The 20,969-nt window shown below is 41.9% G+C and overlaps 1 protein-coding gene across 1 annotated transcript in view; it reads left to right on the top strand.

Annotated features, from left to right (window-relative positions):
* Positions 1–20,969, top strand: part of BMX (BMX non-receptor tyrosine kinase) — a 50,491-nt gene that overhangs the window by 16,335 nt on the left and 13,187 nt on the right. Inside the window, exons 6-14 of the mRNA XM_060003165.1 lie at positions 1,445–1,509; positions 3,980–4,155; positions 5,646–5,717; positions 6,376–6,429; positions 8,119–8,173; positions 9,485–9,564; positions 13,129–13,256; positions 16,934–17,008; positions 17,752–17,923. Coding sequence (XP_059859148.1) covers positions 1,445–1,509; positions 3,980–4,155; positions 5,646–5,717; positions 6,376–6,429; positions 8,119–8,173; positions 9,485–9,564; positions 13,129–13,256; positions 16,934–17,008; positions 17,752–17,923 — 877 coding nt within the window. The remainder of the gene's footprint in view (positions 1–1,444; positions 1,510–3,979; positions 4,156–5,645; positions 5,718–6,375; positions 6,430–8,118; positions 8,174–9,484; positions 9,565–13,128; positions 13,257–16,933; positions 17,009–17,751; positions 17,924–20,969) is intronic.

Raw genomic sequence — 20,969 nt, 5'->3', positions numbered from 1 at the left:
CTGCCGATGCAGGGGACACGGGTTCGTGCCCCGGTCCGGGAAGACCCCATATGCCGCGGAGCGGCTAGGCCCGTGAGCCATGGCCGCTGAGCCTGCGTGTCCGGAGCCTGTGCTCCGCAACGGGAGAGGCCTCAACAGTGAGAGGCCCGCATACCACACACACACACACAAAAAAATCAGTGACTAAATATTCATTGTATTTCCCATCTCAATTAAACTATACAATGAATATTTATTCATCTTAATTAGATCCCATTGCCCTTTATACTCATGAATTGTAATGATTTAATGAACTACACAGAACGGACTGTGCATGGATCTTCCCTCCAGTGTGAAGGGCCAGAGAGTAATGTCTCCTTACAGCATTAATCATTTACCCCAATGATTCTGTCTATGGTCAGCATTATTACTCAGCAGGCCAGATTCCAGCTCTGACTCTGCCCTAACTCCCTGGTAAAGAGCAGGAAAACAGGCCAGAGAGAGCACTACCTTGGGATTATCCTCCTGGGCCCTGTCTGGGTGGCACCTGCCATGTGTCCTGAGTGCCAAAGGCTCTCTGCCGGCCTCTGAAGAAAACTACAGAACGTAGTAGAGGTGTCATGGCTTGCAGACAGCTGTGATATTGTCTGTCTGCCTAAGTGTCACTTCTTCCCTCGGCCTCCTCCTCTGCTGAGCTACAAGGCAGCCCGCAGGCACATCTACTAGGAAGGGAACAGTGGGGCATCTTTGCTTCCTTCTGTTTCCAAAATGCCATGGACCATCCTCTGTCCAAGGTATATATGGCCTATAAATAAGCTGACCATACACCCCAATTTGCTTGGGACAGTCCATCCTGCAGCTGGGGACCTGGCATAATTATTAAAAGCCTACCCATCACTGTCAGAAAGGTTCCAGCTGAGTCAATACACCATATGGTGACCCCACTTATAAGACATACAATGGCTTCACCCTCACAACCTGGATGTCTATCTACATGTGTGAGTAGAAAGAAAAACCAGCAAGTATCCTAACAACGGGGTGGTGGGGGGAAGCATAGGATAAGTTTGTTCACTTATAAATCAGCTATTTCTATGCATCTTGTATGAGCTGATCAAAGAAGAATCAGACATGGATTCTGAATCCTAGGCTCGTAGATACTACCCAATGTGATTAGATATCTGTTACTCAGAGACGAGGTAGAAATGTGGCATAAAGTAACAGTTTATAGAATTTAGAGGACCTTGAATTTCTTATCCACTTGGGAAGATACTGATAATCAATGGTGAAGTGGTATCTGAGTTGGGTATTATACAGGAAAGCAACAGAATCACTCCAGATGTTCTAAGTTCATGTAGTCTGGAGTATTGCTCACACAATCTAGTTCACTCTTTTGATTCATAACATTGGGTGTTTTGCTTTGTTTTATTTAAAGTTTTTTCTGCTATTACTTGGTTTTACTCTTCAGATGCTGATCTGCACATTGAACCCAAAGAAGAAAAACACAGAGTTCCCATCTTCCCAGACAGAGTGGTAAGTCAACATTTCAATTTTTTTCATAGTCAAGATATATTAAATAAACCAAGAGTTGCCAAATTCAAGACTGGAATACATGGGCTTCATTCAGAATGCCCAGCAAAGAGAGAGAAGACGTGACCTATCGCCAACAGCCATGGCGGTAGCAAATAATAAATTCAAACAAAGAACCATTTTATGTTCTTTTGCATTTAACGACTGGGCCTTTTTCTAACCTGTAAACGCAAAAAATGATGTATGTGGGAGAAGCCCTTAAGATGGCATCGCATATAACAGGCAGCTATATTGGCTGACATTCCTCCCCCACCACCAGCATGGCTAAGTCTGCCTCGTGTACATATCCTGGCAAAGGAATGGGACCCCATAGGGCACAAGCAGAATATAATTCTTTCCCTCCATTATCCCTTCAGAGCCACTTGGTGGGCTTTCTTCTCTGTCCCTGAGGTATGTCATTACCTCAGATGACATAAAATTTCCCAATTACTAGTAGTCATGAGAACAGCCTCTAAAGTGATCCATCCAATGTTATAATCCCATGACTCGAAACGTCATTTCAAGTTAAAACATCCCCCCCTTCCCTTAGCTCAAGTCTGCATTCAGAGGGCAGCCTGCTTTGGGGGAGAGGTCAGGGAGAGGCTGACCTGGGGGAGAGGTCAGGGAGAGGCTGAGATTTCTGACGCTTTCAGGATTGAGGCCCAGGAAGAGAGGGTATAATGAAAAAGAGACAGTCATACGTGGCCACTCCCATCATGATTTGGTAGTGGTGGCTTCTGGGTGAGACAGTTTTCCAATGCTGATTCTTTATCATACAGGACACTTTCGTGGATTTCCCCCTGGGGTGGAGTTTTACGACAGAGCAAATGTCTTGACCCTTAGCTCTTCCGGTTTCTAGCCCTCAAACTTTCTACTGGGTCCATTCACTCATCTAGGGCAGAGTTCCTTTCAAGGTGGCTCCCAGCCAACCCTCACTCAAGGGTGGAGTTGGCCTGCAGGAAAACAAACAAAACCTTGATTGCTCTGCTTAGTAAAACTGTACGTGGCTCGCGCTCCCTGCTTTTAGGCTTCCCAGGTAGGTGTCAGCCTCCTCAAATGCCAGGAGACACATAAAATGGCCTCCCTGTGGTTTTCTGGAAGCTCACCTGAAAGTAAGGGAGCATCTCCATCCACCCATCAGCTCTGTGGTGTCCTGGGTACTTATTTTCACCTACACACATTCACACGTACTTACTTCTCTCTTTCTATCTAAGTTAAAACCATATAACTTCTGTAAACCAACATGAAGGACAAAAAGAAATCCATTATTGTCATACGTTGAATTTTTGTCTCCCCAGATTCATGTCCACCCAAAACCTCAGAATGTGACCTCATTTGTAAAGAGGGTCTTTGCAGATATAATTAGTTAAGGATCAAGATGAGATCATACTGGATTAGGATAGATCATAAATTCAATGACTGATGTCCTTATAAGATGAGGGGACACAGAGAGATACACAGAGAAGGAGGCCATTTAAAGACCTAAGCAGAGATTGGACTTATGCCGCCACAAGCCAAGAATGCCTAGAACCACCAGAAGCTGGAAGAGGCAAGCAAAGATCCTCCCCCACAGCCTTTAAGTGAAAACTTCATTTTGGACTTTTGACCTCCAGAGCTGTGAGAGAATAAATTTCTGTTGTCTTCAACCACCAGATGTGTAGTAATTTGTTATGGCAGCCCTAGGAAACTGATGGAATTTTTAAGGTTTGGGAGTTTTAGTCTGTTATCAGTGATATTGCTTTTTTTGGTTTGGATACATGCTCCAGCCCTGAAGCTTGAAAATTACGGCTCTGTAAAACACCTAAGAGCAATGTCCAGAATAAGCGAAGGTCAATTAGTGGTTACCTAGGGGCAGGATGGGAACGGGGACTAACTACAAATGGGCCCGAGAGATCTTACAGGGGTGATGGAAAGATGCTAAGACTGGATTGTGGTGATGACTGCTCAACCTGATAAATTTACTAAAAATCACTGAATTCTACACTTACAAAGGGTGAATTTTATAGTATGTGGTATGTAAATTATACGCTAATAAAGTTTATTTTAAACAAATCTAAGAGCAGAGGATAATTTAGGAGCCCAAAACCATGGCATCTAGTCTCTGGCAAGTAATTCCCTCCCCCTCCCTCCCCCGTTTCTCCCTTCCCCATTCTTCCTTCCCCCTCCCTCCCGCCCTCCTCCCTTCCTCCCCTGTCTCCCCTCCCTTCCTCCCTCCCCTCCTTCCTCCCTCCCTGCTCCCTTCCTTCCCTCCTCCCTCCCTCCCCCTCCCCCGCGCTCCTTCTCCTTCCCTCCCCTTCCTTCCTCCCTCCCCCCCTTCCCTCCTCCCTTCCTTCCGATTTTTTAAAATTTAAGAGCTAATATACTGTGGTTGTTAGTCCCCAGTTCATGCATCTGCGCCTCACTGTGATGCACTAAAATCTCTTATCCCCCGAAGCTGAAGGTCCCTCGAGCAGTTCCTGTTCTCAAGATGGATGAACCATCTTCAAGCACCGCTCTAGCTCAGTACGACAGCGACTCCAAGAAAAACTGTGGCTCCCAGTCAAACGTCAACACGTGGTTTATGCCCAGAGAAGACTGCCCTGACTGGTGGCAAGTAAGAGGACTGAAAAGGTAAACCCCAGCTTCCAGTCTGGCTGTGCGGCGCACAGAGTAGACACTGCCCCACTGCCTTGGAGCTGAGCCTCAACTCGGTCCACACAGGCCTCAGCTGACATAGAGATGCCCTCCGAGAAAATGGTCGGTGCCTGAGCCGGAAGCCTGGGTAGCGGTGGCCCTGCTGAGACTCAGTGGCACAGACTTTCCATTTAGATGATCATATCTAATGATCTAAGTAATACTTGAGCATTTTATTCCCTTTCCTTTCTCTCCCCTCCACCTCCAAATAACCCCATGTTCCAGAACACCAAATCTTTCAACTATATCCTCTGTCTGAGAGAGCTTCGAGTGGGTTACTTTTTAATGCACTTCGGCATCACTGGCCAAATGACTAGTCGATCGAGTGAGGCCATGGCTGCCTTCTCAGGATGTACACCTTCGCCCACACAGTCTTCTTTGCCAGTTCCTCTTTTCACTTAACATCTGGGACATTTTTCCCATTTGAATACATGAGAACATACTAAATTTTTAATTTTTTAAAGTTTTAATTGTGGTAAAACGTCATGTAAAATTTACCACCTTAGTCATCTTGCAGTGTACAGTTCAGCGGTGCCCATTACATTCCCAGTGCTGTGCAACCTGCCTGATTACTTTGAATGTCTGTATAGTATTCCCCCATGTGGATAAACCTAAGCGATGCACAATTGATGGATACTCTCCACGTGCTCTTAAAAACCACAAAAAGGCTAAATAAATCGCTTAGCATTTTTTTTTCACTTAGCATTTTTAAATGAGCGTTTTCTTATGAAGAACTGAAGGGAAAAAGCTATGTTCGTGAGCAAGGCTGTTTGGGAAGCTGGGGAAGGAGGCATTGCTGTGCTGGGGCTTCTCCAGGCATTCACTGAAGTGTGGTTTTGAGAAAGACCCTGGGCTGTGAAGGCAAACAGGAAGTAGGTCCTACATTCCAAATAACACAGCCTTTGGACTTGGAGAAGTCAGTACTTCCCCATGCTCCGCTTTGCACCCCAAATGAGACAGATAAAATGATGGGTGGCAGAGGATGAAGAGAATCCTGCAGATCCATCTGTGTCCACATGGAGTTAAACGGTTTGGTATTTTCAGGACTTTCCTTTGCAATCATAACAGCAAAGAGGAAAATAACTTATTTTAAAATATATCAGCAACAGAACGCTTGCATACATACAAGAAAATCAGGGCAAACCCAGTCAAGATGATTTATTAATCCAAGTTTTCCTTTGTTTGGGGTTATTATGAGCCATTATTAAAAATTCTCTTTTCTTTAGGCATCCTGTCAAACTACTGCTTTTTAGTGGAGTCCCTGCAAGGATGAAAATGTGAAAATGACTCATTAGCTTCCACTTCCAAACCAAGTGACATATATGGGTCAAACTGTGAAAGCTGAAACATATCTGACAAAACTACTTTTGTCATTTAACATTTATAAACAAACATCAATTTATGAGATGCATCCCTCTTTCTTGTAGCAGTGAAGAGCTGGCATGCAGTAACCAAAGGGAAAGAAATGCTGTAGATCACGGCACCCTAAAGATGTCATGGTAAATCACATTCAGATATTCTTTTACACCCAGGATTTCTTCCTTTGGCAGGAAAACTAACCACATTTGGGATAATTTTGCAACTAGCCTTTACTTTTTAAGGTAAATATAAAACAAATCCAGCTAGTTTGCTTCTCTGAACCCTGCAGGTGGTCTGAGTTGATGGCTTCTGGGTCACGCTGAAATTTCCCACCCGTGGTTCATGATATACACTGGTGTTCTCGTGAACACGGACACACCGGGCTCAGGCATCTCTAGCAGGAGGGAAACCACCGTAGAGTTGAGTAACTCTTCTCTGAGAATAGCTCTATGCACAACCAAGATTTTCTCTAGCTTTGTATCACGGCTCTCCCGGAAGCATCCTCAGTTATTTCACGAGCCTGCTCTTCTGACAGAGTCCAAGAAATCTACATTCCTGGGGGCCTTCTGTATCAAGGAGCCAACTTCTCATGAAACTGGGCATGAGCTCAACTTTTAAGCAATTCTCTCTTCACTTTGCTGACACCTTCCCAAGTGCAGAAAAGGGAAAGCTAACAGTCCAGATTTTACTCACATGGATGAAAGCAGGGTGGGATCTGATATGGCACTGGGAGGCACCTGGATTATTTCTTGGTGGGTTTTTTTTTTTTGTATTCATGTCATTCCCTCTCTTCTTAAGGGGATCCCCTGAGTCAAGTTCATCTGAAGAAGAGGAAAACCTTGATGACTATGAGTGAGTTTTGAAAGTCCTCTGTGTTTCTCTAAAACTAGACATAGATGTTTCTATTGTTTTCTCCCCCTAAGGTTACAAGCAGATGGTTCAACCTTGCTCAGGAGGCTGTATTTACATGGAGGCACTCATGTGAGGTTCTGGGCCATGTATCTGGAGGATGGGTGACAAGGAACTGGGTTGTTGCTAATGAAAGTATTTTTCCCCAGTCTGGATGATCTAAACCAGCTGCACACATTCCTGGGATCTATCACACACCTGGCCTCCTCTTCATTTCGCTTTGACTTCATAGATGCAGCCCATGACATTTCTGCTGATTATTTCTTCCCTGGAGGCTCCTTGCCAGGATGATGTTTGAAGGCTCTTATTAGCGTTGAGTCCAATTGTGAAGTTAGTTATGATGCAGTAATTTTACAAGGTAGCACAACCGAGCCTTGAATATCACAGCATTTATGTTGAGAGATTCCTATTCCTAGAGTGACCTTATCATTGAACATCCAAACTAGGACACTTTAGAAAGAGAAAGAGTGCACTGCTCAATGGTACATCTGGACATCAGGCATAAACTGGACTCCTCTGGGCAAATAAGAACGTGTGATCGCCCCAATTATACTGAGACAGGGTGGTCTTAAGTGGTTGTTAAGGTCCTTTCCAAAATCTAAGACTCTACCATTCGACAACAAATAGGGACAAAATAATCGTCTCCTGGACTTAAAGTCTGGCATTAAGGAGAGGTGGGAGTAATGGCACAGTGCATCTCTCAGACACCTGCTACCCAACAGCGACCAATTCAGTTGGACACTAGGATAACACATATTTCTAGTTCTGGTTTTGTAGGAGTGCTGTTATTGATTCATTGGCTACGAGCGCAGTGAGAGCATTTACAAAGTACATGTCACTCTTCACCACCTTCTAGTTCCCCTTTAACTGTAGCTTCTTCCCCAACATCTACCCTCTGGAAAGCGACTACTGGAATCATTCAAACTAAGATAAAAATGACTGAGATACAAAATGTAAAACCGACAGCTAGTGGGAAGCAGCCGCATAGCCCAGGGAGATCAGCTCGGTGCTTTGTGACCACCTAGAGGGGTGGGATAGGGAGGGTGGGAGGGAGGGAGACGCAAGAGGGAAGAGATATGGGGACATATGTATACGTATAACTGATTCACTTTGTTATAAGGCAGAAACTAACACACCACTGTAAAGCAACTATACTCCAATAAAGATGTTAAAGAGAAAAATGACTGAGAAATGCTAGCACAAAGATTATTCAAAGATATTTATACTTTAACAGGTGACAAAGACTTAAACCAAAGGGAGACAACCTCGAATCATGGATTTTAGTCTTTTGCATTTAGATGAATTGGAAGGTTTTCTTTGACTTGGAAAGCCCAGATCTGACCATATAGACAGTCTCCATCTCCATCATTTCTAGATTCCAATGGGGTGTGAGAGGCGTGCATTGGGGAAATGATCAGGAAAGATATGCAGGCCCCACCCCAGAATCATAACTGGGTGGCGGAGACTTAGGAATCTGAGTGTTTAGCAGCTCCTCAAGTGATCCTCTTGAACAGCCAGGTTTGGAAAACCCTGATCTGGGTCAATGCCTCATTTTACAGGTGAGAAACTTAAGTGACAAGTTATGCAATTAAAACCTATTAATTCTCAAAACGGAATTCCTTTCTATTGCAGCTGGTTTGCAGGTAACATCTCCAGGTCACAATCTGAGCAGTTACTGAGACAAAAGGTAAGTAGTCTAGTCTTTAAAATAGCCTCTAAGAATGTCTTTCTATTGTTGGGCGTGGAGGGTAATGCACTGCTCATAGAAATCTTACTGCTAATTATACAGTCAAGACGTCATAGTGTTAATTGCCCACCCTGTGGGTTACCAGGCCCTTCACATCTAGCCACTTCCTCTAAGCCCAGCGCTCTATAATAAACCACTCCAAAATTTAGTGGCTTGAAACAACAAGCTTTATGATTCTTCACCGTTCTGTGAGTCAGCTGGGCCGGCAGTTCTGCAGGTTTTGCTCAGGGCCACTCATGTGGCTGCATTCAGCTGGTGGATTGACTAAGGGTGGGATCAGCTGGGGTAGTCAACCAGGGTGCCATATTCCATCTGCATGTGGCTAACTTGGGCTTCCTCACAGCATGGTCATCTCAAGGCAGTGGCTGAAGAGGCCAAGCCCCACAGTTCAGTGCAAGCAATTACAGAGTCTCAGCTTTTGCCATGTCTGCTAATGTCCCACTGGCCAAAGCAAATCACCTGGGCCAGCCCATAGTGGATGTGGGAGGGGACTACACAGGGCAGGAATATACGGAGAGATGATTTACTGGGGGCCACCTGTGCCTCATACTTCCAGCCTGTCACTAAAACCAGTAGCACCTAAACCGGGGTACAGCAGATGTAATGGGGAATAAATCTATCGGATTTTGGTACTAATTGGTAATGGACTTTCCAATTGCAAACTCTTTTGACCTACAAAAGTGACACTTTGCTATAGTTCAACCTAATACGACACACACCAATTATTTCTTGGAGGGGCCCTAGTGAGAACGTGGTGGTCGCTACCTAACTCGCTATTTCGCCACATGCACAGTTTAATAACCACTTCGTCTAAATCTAAACCTGCTTAGAATCGGCACATTACAAAAGACAAGTTGAGCATAAATTTAATAAATGATTTGTTCTGCATCTTTGGTTTTCTAAAACCTTCCAAGGGCATGATATGGTGATATGTGGTTTTAAATTTTATTTCTGAAAGATGAAAACGTTAGGCTTGCACAAACACAAAACAGGGAAAATTATCAGAGAAGGTTAAAAATTAACTGGGGAGGAAGAGTTGAAGCACACAGGGTAGATCTATAAAGACACTGAGTGAGAGAAGGAGGAAAGCTAAACCAGGGGTCCCTTCTGTGCCAACTGGTGAGTAATCTGTACCATCAATGTCTAAAGTGGATCTAAAAGATCTACTTTCCGACCAACCTACCAGGGCAAATCGTTTTCAAGAATAATGAAAATGTTTTCTGTCCCTTCCACACTCTCCTTCCTATTTAGGGAAAAGAAGGAGCATTTATGGTTAGAAATTCCAGCCAGCCGGGAATGTACACAGTGTCCTTGTTTAGTAAGGCTATGAAGTAAGTATGATGCGGACTTCTTTCATCTTCTTGTGTATGTTCTTTGAATATGCTGGTCATTCAGTCACATTTGGGGATAAAATCCCATCTTTAAGCTCTGGAATTTGGGATCAAAGTATTTCTGTGGAATGTGACCATTCGTAGTTGCCTTCCCCCGCCCCACCCCGTACTATCAAGAGGCTGTTTTCTGGGCGATTCTCTCCTGCCCATCCCAGACCGCAGCAGAGCGCCCAGTGCATGGCGAGCCTTTAACATTGGTTAAAGGCATCCTGCGTCATTCCCCCTTGATTCATCCTAAGCCTGGAAAGGGAAAAATAATAGCAATGGTGCCTCTACACTCTTGGCCCTAGCCACCTGCTGAGCTGAGAAACCTAGCCCGGTGTCTGGTTTTTAGTAAGTCTTTCCAGTGCGAGCAGGAGGTTGAATCAGTGTAGCTGTGTTCCCTGCATGGCTTCTTTCTGGGGTGCTGTCCTGTTGGTGTGGTTAAGAGTTCTGGTGTTAAGCTGCACCTCTCAGTCCAAATCCTGACTCTGCCATTTCAAAACGTTATGACACTAGGCAAGTTTCTTAACTTCTGTGCCTCAACTTCCTCATCTGAAAAGTGGACATAATAACCATTATTATGTTCTATGGATGAAGTGGGTTAATTCACAAATTGGATCAGAACAGTGCCTGACACAGAGCACACACTTAATAAAGTAATAGTAATCACTAGCATTGTTGTTGCTGGGAAACAGTAATTCTACCTGCCCTCCTCCCCCGCATGCTTAGGTATATAAGGCCCCACGGTTACCTCAGGCAAGTCACCCTCACCAACATTAGGGTCCCCCTCCAGAGTCTTACAAGCCACTTTCCCATTGGTTGTTAGCCTTTTTGTTCCTTCTAAACATCCTGTGAAGCAAACAGGAAAGCTGTTTTTATTTACACCATTTTACATATGAGAGGACTGAGGTTCAAAGAGAGCTTTTATTTTTTCTTTTTTTAATATCTCTATTGGAGTATAATTGCTTTACAATGGTGTGTTAGTTTCTGCTGTATAACAGAGTGAATCAGCTATACATATACATATATCCCCATATCTCCTCCCTCTTGCGTCTCCCTCCCACCCTCCCTATCCCACCCTCTAGGTGGTCACAAAGCACTGAGCTGATCTCCCTGTGCTATGCGGCTGCTTCCCACTAGCTATTTTACATTTGGTAGAGTATATATGTCCATGCCACTCTCAAAGAGAGCTTATAAAGACCACCCTCAAAACTAATAAATGACAGACTTGAAGCCAGGCCTTCAACAGCCAAGTTCATGTTCCCTCAATCATATCCCTGTGTCTATGCTGAAACCACCCAATGTTTTGGAATGAGAATCTGGTCAAATCTCGATTAGGGCCATTTGAAAAAAAAAGTCTATGTGTGCGACCCCTTTTTTAATACTTGGATTGAACGACCTTGAATGACTGAAGGGCCTTGGTGGTTTCTCCATGTGCCCTGCCTTGTGGTGCATATATGTATTTTTTAAATAATTAAGTGATGAAAAAGTTATTTTATTTAGGGAATTTTTTTTACAGCGTACCTACCTCCAATTTGAGATAACAGCATGTACCATAAGCATTCACATGGCATTTTCCAGTGCCAGAAGCCACATCCCCGGTGCACCTCATGTACTAGCTTGCAAACTTGGATGCTGACTAAAGCCAACCCAGTAAGAAGGGGGAGAAGGCTTGGTTCACTGAATATCAAAAGCTCTATGGCTGAATGGAGAACAGTATGGAGGTTCCTTAAAAAACTACAAATAGAACTACCATATGACCCAGCAATCCCACTACTGGGCATATACCCTGAGAAAACCAAAATTCAAAAAGAGTCATGTACCAAAATGTTCATTGCAGCTCTATTTACAACAGCCCGGAGATGGAAACAACCTAAGTGCCCATCATCGGATGAATGGATAAAGAAGATGTGGCACATATATACAATGGAATATTACTCAGCCATAAAAAGAAACGAAATTGAGCTATTTGTAATGAGGTGGATAGACCTAGAGTCTGTCATACAGAGTGAAGTAAGTCAGAAAGAAAAAGACAAATACCGTATGCTAACACATATATATGGAATTTAAGAAAAAAAAAAGTCATGAAGAACCTAGGGGTAAGGCAGGAATAAAGACGCAGACCTCCTAGAGAACGGACTTGAGGTTATGGGGAGGGGGAAGGGTGAGCTGTGACAAGGCGAGAGAGAGGCATGGACATATACACACTACCAAACGTAAGGTAGATAGCTAGTGGGAAGCAGCTGCAAGGCACAGTGATATTGGCTCGGTGCTTTGTGACAGCCTGGAGGGGTGGGATAGGGAGGGTGGGAGGGAGGGAGACGCAAGAGGGAAGACATATGGGAACATATGTATATGTATAACTGATTCACTTTGTTATAAAGCAGAAACTAACACACCACTGTAAAGCAATTATACCCCAATAAAGATGTTAAAAAACAAAAAATGACTGGGAAAAAAAAACAAAAAAAGCTCTATGGCCCTCAGGGCCTCCAGTTTCAGCCAAACCTGATGTCAGAAGTCCTCTTAGTTAAGCTTCTTGACACCAGAGTCATTTTTGAAGGTGGCTACATAGAAAAAAAAAATCAGCAAATAGATGAGGAATCAAATGAAAAGAATCCCAATGAAAGACTACAGAAGCCTTCTTTAATGAAACACCATCATTCGGCTGGAGTGAATGTGATGCTCAGACCAAGAGCCAATGAGCCATATGCAACAAGAAAGCATCCTTTCTCCTTTTTATAACTGTGATTCTAACGAGGCTGACATTACAGCAACAAGAATATATTAACAGTTTCTTATGTGCCAAGCATAGTGCAACTGATATATACATACTCTCATCTGAGCTTTCCAACAACTGGATGAGGTAGCTAGCCAGCAATAGGAATGCACTCAAAGCCCAGTTCTTGACTGCTACGCTACACTCTAACATCTAAGACAGGCATATCATTCCTGGTTAGCCTAAATCAACGTGCATCAATTCACCACTATTTTCTACAAGTAGAGCAACAGAAAAAAAAAAAAAGTTTTATGGGAAAAAGGCACAAGTTCGCATGAGGAATTTAAGGCTATTCCCACCAACTGCAACCTGTACACTCCACTCCCAAAAGAGCTTCCCATCCACAGCCTAATGACCTTTGCCTCCCACCTTTTAATCTCCATTACTATCCTAAAAGAGAATTAATGTTCAGAATAATGATCCTAAAAACTGCAGGGCTCTCAATCACCAAAGGAAGATGCCGGCTTTATACTTACTAAAGGAAGAACGGTACAGAAAGGGGGGATTTTATTATAGATGAATTCTGTATGAGCACAAAGGATCCACTGAGTTCAGAGAGGAACCCTCTTCCGAACTTATGGATTATCGTGGACACCTCCAGAAACACACTAGATGTCAAGACTCAGAAGCCACCTCTGACTTCCCTTTCTAAACTCTGCAAATGCACATAATGATTTAACCATTATGTAATCAAGCTTCACTTGTTTATTAAAAACATTCTAACATTCTTTCTTCCTTACTAGTGATAAAAAAGGAACCGTCAAACATTACCATGTGCATACAAATGCCGAGAACAAATTGTACCTGGCAGAAAACTACTGTTTTGATTCCATTCCAAAGCTTATTCACTATCATCAACACAATTCAGCAGGTAACTTGGTTCAGTTTTTCTTTTATGGGTCCTTGTTGATAAATATAAATTTTCTTGGATATTACTGACCCTCCTAATACTCTTTTTTTTAAATTGAAGTATAGTTGATTTACAATGTTTTAGGTGTACAGCAAAGTGATTCAGATATATATAATATATATATATTCTTTTTCAGATTCTTTTCCATTATAGGTTATTACAAGATATTGAGTGTAGTTCCCTGTGCTGTACAGTAGGTCCTTGTTGTTTATCATTTTATATACAGTAGTGTGTGTATCTGTTCATCCCAAACTCCTGATTTATCCCTCCCCCCACTCCTAATACTCTTAATTATATAAGGAATCATGAAAGTAGGGGAAAAATGCTCTCAAGCCCTATGACTGTTGTGATTTTTAACCTACATTTCCTGGAATATAACATTATATACTCTATAATGCCAGGAAAAATGAAGTTGAGTGAGTTCAGTGACTTAGAAGTAGAGATTCTCTTTATAAAAATATTTGCAGTTTTTTTCCTGCCTACAGAAGTAAGATGACTGCAAAATTCAAGCAATATAGAAATGTGCATCATCGGAGAGATAACCTTCATGGACAAGCTGGTGTCTATTTTGACAGAATTTTTTTCTATGCTGACACTAACATTTATTATTCATTATATATATGCATATATATAATATATATGTATGTACACACATTATATGTTTACAGATATGAGATCATTCTATACATACTACTTTTCAGCCTGCTTTCTTTACTCTGCATGTCTTAGAAGTCTTTCCATGCACATGTGTATAGCTCACTCTGATCTGTTTAATGGAAATCTATTGTAGAATTACTCCGTAATTCATTCACCGAACCGTATACTGATTAGCAGTTGGATCATGTACAATATTTTCACATAACAATGGCTGTTTCATGCAAACATAGCTCTGTGTACCTGTATGAGTGTCTCTGTAGCCAAATTCCCTAAAAGTGGAATTTGAGATAATGGTTAAGAAGTTTAAAATTCAGACACTGTCAAATGCTATTCAGAAATGTACGTTCCCACTAACAGCAACACTTCATCCTCACTGACCCTGGGTGCTATCACTCTTTTTAAATTTTGCCTAATTGACTGATACAAATAGTATAAAATAATATAAAAATATATAGAAATCCCTTGTAATGGAAGTATTAACTAACCTTATTGTGGCAATCATTTTGCACTGTAGACATGTATCAAATCATCACAGTTGTACACCTTAAGAGTTACCTATGTTATATGTCAATAAAATCTCAATAAACCTAAAAAAAATGAAATTTAAAAATCCACTCTAAATGTCTTATCTAGACTAGTTCCACTTACAGGCAGTGACTGGATGAATTTCCAACAGTTAGTAAAACTAAGCTGTGGGATCAGCATCAAACTTGTGCAACTCTACCTGACCTGATCACAGGCTCTTACTCCTGGTGTTGATTTTAGTTTTTATTTGTATTTTTCCATGGTCCCAATTTCTTCAATTGTGTATTTTAACATGTAGCACCTGAAAAATACACTTTGGAAAAGGTATTGTATAAATAGATGTCTCCAAGTGGAATGATTCCACTCCAGAGGATACACAAGAAATTCCCCAGGGGATTGGAAGAAAATACTAAAATGTTTATTTAGATTTGTTTCTAAAATCTAATTCTCTTAAGTTTTCTATTTGTGAGTATATTTTATGATTCATATATTGTATCAACACAGCAGCAATTATATATACACATATTTTGGAGGAGTATGTTAATTTTTTTTTTTTTTTTGCTAATTAAAGGTGCAGGATTTACAAGAGACCACTCATGTAAAAACTAGATAAGTAATAGAGAAAAAAGGAAGGAGAGAAACGAAACATGTGTGAGAGTTCCCAGGACTTGGAAAACATCACACATTTAAAGCAAGAAACATACATTTTTAAAAATGAGTTATTTTGAACCACTATAAATACTTTGATTATTTTAACCCAGCTTTACCATAACTCCATGTAAACAATTAAAATGACTTGACCGTTAAATGCAATTTAGGAATAAGGTCATTTTAAATTTTTTTTATTTTTATTTTTGCGGTATGTGGGCCTCTCACTGTTGGGGCCTCTCCCGCTGCGGAGCACAGGCTCTGGACGTGCAGCCCCAGCGGCCATGGCTCACACGCCCAGCCACTCCATGGCATGTGGGATCCTCCCGGACCGGGGCACGAACCCGTGTCCCCTGCATCGGCAGGTGGACTCTCAACCACTGCGCCACCAGGGAAGCCCAAGCTCATTTAAAAAAAAAAAAATTCAAGTGGTTTACTTATCTTGTACCCTTGTGTACTGTTTGGATTTGTTTTTTTTAACCAAATGTATGTGCTGTGTGTATAATACTTAAATATGGGAGTATAAAAAGATAGCAAAATACCTGAATAGCCATTTTTCCAAAGAAGATATACAGATGGCCAAAAGACATATGAAAATATGCTCAAGATCAGTACTCATCAGAGAAATGCAAATCCAAACCACAGTGAGCTATCACCTCACACCTGTCAGAATAGCTACCGTCAAAAAGTCCACAAATAACAAACGTTAATAAGGATGTGCAAAAAAGGGAACCCTAGTACGCTATTGGCGGGAATGTAAATTGGTGCAGCCACTATGGAAAACAGCATGGAGGTTCCTCAAAAAACTCAACATAGCACTGCCATATGACCCAGCAATCCCACTCCTGGGTATATATCTGAAGAAAATGAAAACACTAATTTGAAAAGATACATGCACCCCATGTTCACAGCAGCATTATCTACAATAGCCAAGATATGGAAACAACTTAAGTGTCCATCAACAGATGCATGGATAAAGAAGATGTGGTATATGTATATACAATGGCATATTACTCAGCAATAAAAAATAATGAAATTCTGCCATTTGTAACAACTGGGTAGACCTAGAGGGTTTATGTTTAGTGAAATAAGTCAGTGAAATAAGACTTATATGTGGAATCTAAAAAATAAAATGAATGAATACAACTAAACAGAAACATACTCGCAGATAAAGAGAACAAATTAGTGGCTACCAGTGGGGAGAGGGAAGGGGGGAGGGACAAGATAGAGACAGGGGACTAAGAGATACAAACTACTATGTCTAAAATAAATAAGCAACAAGTATATATTGTACAGCACAGGGGAAAAGAGCCATTATTTTGTGATAACTTTAAGTGGAGTATAATCTATAAAAATATTGAATCACTGTGCTGTACACCTGAAACTAATAAAATATTGTAAATCAACTATACTTCAATTTAAAAAAATAGTTGATGGCTAGCTACAAATGCAATAAAATAATTAAAACAAGAAAAGCTAGCAAAATAAAAATGAGAAACTTTTTAAAATAAAAGATTCCATCAAGCAACTAACTTTGATGAGATTTTTAAAAAATCACATAAAGTATTGATAGCTTTTACTCTTTGAATTTTTGCTTTACATAGAACTAGTTAGTCAAGTCAAGCAAATTAATATAACTACAGGATGAATATGGTTAGAATGGATTCTCTCTCTGCATGACAACATCATGAACTCTGTGCTTTTTCAGCTGCTCTAGAGAGAGCATAAGCAGAGGTGTGAACCAATGTAAGGTACTGTGATGTGATATAATGTCATCATGTGATGATGTGAAGCTGATTCCATTGCAGGCATGATCACACGACTCCGCCACCCTGTGTCAACGAAGGCCAACAAGGTTCCCATCTCCGTGTCCTTGGGAAGTGGTATGGACATGCCCTTGGGTTCTTAAACTCCATTTCCTACCATTTTTCATTTTATATATATATGTGTGTGTGTGTGTGTGTGTGTGTGTGTGTGTGTGTGTGTGTGTGTGGTTAATTTACTGGAAAAAAAAAGATGGAAGACAGGGAGGAGATCCCTATTCAGCTTGTGTCAGCGAGGGCTTCAGCTCTAATATGTTCATTCGTTTTCTTAAACAAACTGAAACCTTTTCTGTCCTCCCAACCTAACTCTGTAATCTCCCCAGCATTACCAAAAAGACTGACCCAGTCATCAGCCTCTAGAACCCCACTGCCTGTCCTTTCTTCTTCTAGGATTCTCTGCCTGCTCAGGGGAGCCAGTTTGCAACCTGGATCACAGCTTAATTTATTTTATAAGAAAATGTAATGATATTTTACTAAGCTAAGGGCACTGAGCACATTTTGACACCAAGTCTTTCCAAGATGCCTCTGGTTGGCAAAGGTTATTTCACTCTAACTTTTCTTGTCAATAATTGTAGGTGCTTCAGGAACAATACTGTTCTGGTGACATTATCATGTGGTCTAATAGATCATAAGATCATATCACTAAGGATTTTCTTTTTAAGTGATCAACTTAAAATTAAAAGGTCTTGCTGTTCTTCATATTGTCAGTGTTAAACTCTCATTGGAGAGGGAACCACTTGGGAAGCTGTTAGCCCCAAAGCCTTCTATTCTCATCCTAAAGAGGGTCTGTCTTGCCTTATTAGGAATCTGGGAACTGAAAAGAGAAGAGATTATGCTGTTGAAGGAGCTGGGAAGTGGCCAGTTTGGAGTGGTCCATCTGGGCAAGTGGAAGGGGCAGTATGATGTTGCTGTTAAGATGATCAAGGAGGGCTCCATGTCAGAAGATGAATTCTTCCAGGAGGCCCAGACCATGATGTAAGTTTCTCCTGAGGAATGGTGGTTTACCCTCACCATGAGGGGACATTCATGCTAACGGATCTGTCCCTAACATTTGCAAGGCCTGAATCAAGAGTCCACATAGCATAGAATATATAACGGAATATTACTCAGTCATAAAAAAGAATGGAATAATACGATTTGCAGCAACATGGATGGACCTAGAGATGATCATACTAAGTGAACACAGACAAAGACAAATATCATATGATATCACTTATATGTGGAATCTAAAATATGACGCAAATGAACTTATTTACAAAACAGAAATAGACTCAGACATAGAAAACCAACTTATGGTTACCAAAGGGGAGAGGTCAGGGGAGGGATAGATTAGGAGTTTGGGATTAACATCTACACACCACTGTATATAAAATAGATAAGCAACAAGGACCTACTGTACAGCACAGGGAACTGTATTCAGTATCTTCTAATAACCTATAATGGAAAAGACTGTGAAAAAGAGTGTGTGTGTGTTTGTGTGTGTGTGTGTATCTGAATCACTTTGCTGTGCACCTGAAACTAACACAACATCGTAAATCAACTATACTTTAATTTAAAAATGCACCATTTTTCAACAGGAAAAAAAGAATCCACAGATCATAGATACAAATATTTAGAAGTTATAAGTCAATTTAACACCCATTACACAAAATTGGTTCTATGCGTCTCCTCTGACAAGTATACCTTCACAACAACCTGAAAGGTCGTATTCAAATTTAGAATTCTCAAGGCTCTTTAGAGAAGTCAGCCTCTGGACCGTGCTCCCCACCCCCCGCAAAACTCCACCCCTCCCCTTTCTCTTCCCACCCCCAGCCCCATCCTGTACTCAGTGCCTATGTGCAGACAGAGCATTCAGTACATCCGAGCTCCCTCTGTGTCTCCCACAAGCAACTATCTCGGCTAGGGGTAGGCACACCAACGGCATGGTTCACTCTTGGGGAGATAGACCAGGAAGAGTCTGCAAAGGTCCTGGAAGAGGCCTCAGTACTTTGTGGGCAGGGGATTCCAGAGTCCTGGTACCCCAAGAGTGATAAAGAGATACACTGGTTCTGAGTGGACATGTCTCCTTAGCCCTCTGGCCTCTTTGTCCTGTGGGGAGGGATGCGGTGGAATGAGGAACAGAGTGGGGCCCTGTAAAGCACATGCCCAAGGGCACGAGCTTCTAGTGGCCAGGACTAAGGCACTACTGAAAACTAACGCCCTACAACAATCCCAACACAGTGTGGTACAAGTCCTGTTCTCACCCTACTTCTTTCCTCATCTGATAAATGAAGATACCCTTCCTAATGGACCTCAGCTCCAAGCACAGCTCTCAACTCTTGGCAATTCATATGTGTTCTCTCTCTCTAGCTCTCCCCCTCCCTCTCCCTCTCCCTCCCCCTCCCCTCCCCCCCCCCCATGTATGTAAGTACAAAGAACTCTTTTAATGATTATACCTCTTGTCAGCATGGTGAATCAGACTTTGAAGGGTGACCAACCATCCATTTTTGCCTGGGACTTCCCTGGTTTCAGCACTGAAAGTCCCACATCCTGGGAAACCCCTCAGTCCCAGGCAAACTGGGACAGTGAGCTGGCCATCCTACTCTAAGGAACCAATCAGCATGGTATGAAAAACAATGCTATAGCAGGCCTTTGGTCAAAGACACTTGAAACCACAAAGCCTAGCCTGCTACAGAGGAATAACATTTTTAAAAAATTTACTTAAACACTTATGTACAGTGTTTACAGGCATCTCTCTGAGTGCTTTATAAACATTAATGCATTCAATCCTCATAAGAAGGCTATGAGGGATGTACCATTGTTGTCTTTGGTAGGAAAACATTGTTGTGTTTGGTAGGAAACTAAAGCACAGAAATGTTAAATAACTAGCCCAAGGCCACCAAGCTAGTAAAAGTGGCAGAGCAGAGATGCAAACCCAGCAGCCCTTCCAGCGTCCATTTCCTTAGTCATTCTTTTATGAAGACCAAAGGCACCCGGAGAGTCAGAATAACCACTTTTACTGCAATTGCCCAATTGTTTGGAAGCAGAGGTACTATGCAAACAGAAGCCTTTGGCTGGGGCTGGCTTCACGGGCACACAACCTGCACAGTGTCGAGGGCTCCTGCACTTAGAAGGGCTCCGCGCTTGGTTTAATGCTGTGCTGTCACCATTGAAATTCTTAATAATTCTTACACAAGGATCCCTGCATTTTCACTTTGCACTGATCCCTGCAAATTATGTAGTTCATCCTGTCTCTGGCAATTGTACTGTCATAAAACGGGGGAAGGGGTCCTTGATGTCAGAACAGAAAAATCCGACAGGAACTCCCTTAGGGTCATGGTGTAACCCCTGTGTCATGGTGTAACTTTAAAAGATATTTTTTGCTATTAGAGAGCTGGTAATCCTACAGAATCCTAAAAAGTCATTAACAAATCACCTAGTCATAGAGAACGAGTCCAAACTGTATCATCAGGGGAAACTGTTAAATCTCAAATGTAATGGTCAAACGGAGGCCTGAAATGTGGGAGGTGTCAATTGACATGGTATTCCTACCATGTGCCCCCTGGGCAGTGACTGAATTTGCTCAAGGAACACCTTTTATTGGGTGATAGACCTTGGTCCCACCACAAGCCTTCCCTTTGAAGGGAGCAATGCAGGTCCCTAACACTGCTCAAATATGCATAACCCAGCCTTGAGTAACATGGTAACACATGTCCCTATAGTCAAACTAAGGAGGAAAAAAATAACTGAATATTTAATGAATCCTCATCTGTTAAAAAAATTGTCAAGTTGACATGTTAAATTTAATTTAGTCTACACATCTGAACATTAAAGAATCATCCTGTAATGCTCATCATCATTAATTTTTAGAGAAATGCAAATCAAAACTATGAGGTACCACCCCACACGAGTCAGAATGGCCATTACCAAAAAAATCTACAAATAACAAATGCTGGAGAGGGTGTGGAGAAAAGGGAACCCTCCTACACTGTTGGTGGGAATGTAAATTGGTGCAGCCACTATGGAAAACAGTACGCAGGTT

The sequence above is a fragment of the Delphinus delphis genome, chromosome X (assembly GCF_949987515.2).
Source record: "Delphinus delphis chromosome X, mDelDel1.2, whole genome shotgun sequence".
Classification (NCBI taxonomy): Eukaryota; Metazoa; Chordata; class Mammalia; order Artiodactyla; family Delphinidae; genus Delphinus; species Delphinus delphis.
Note: the sequence above shows the minus strand (reverse complement) of the source record. Positions and strands in the feature narration are given on the sequence as shown.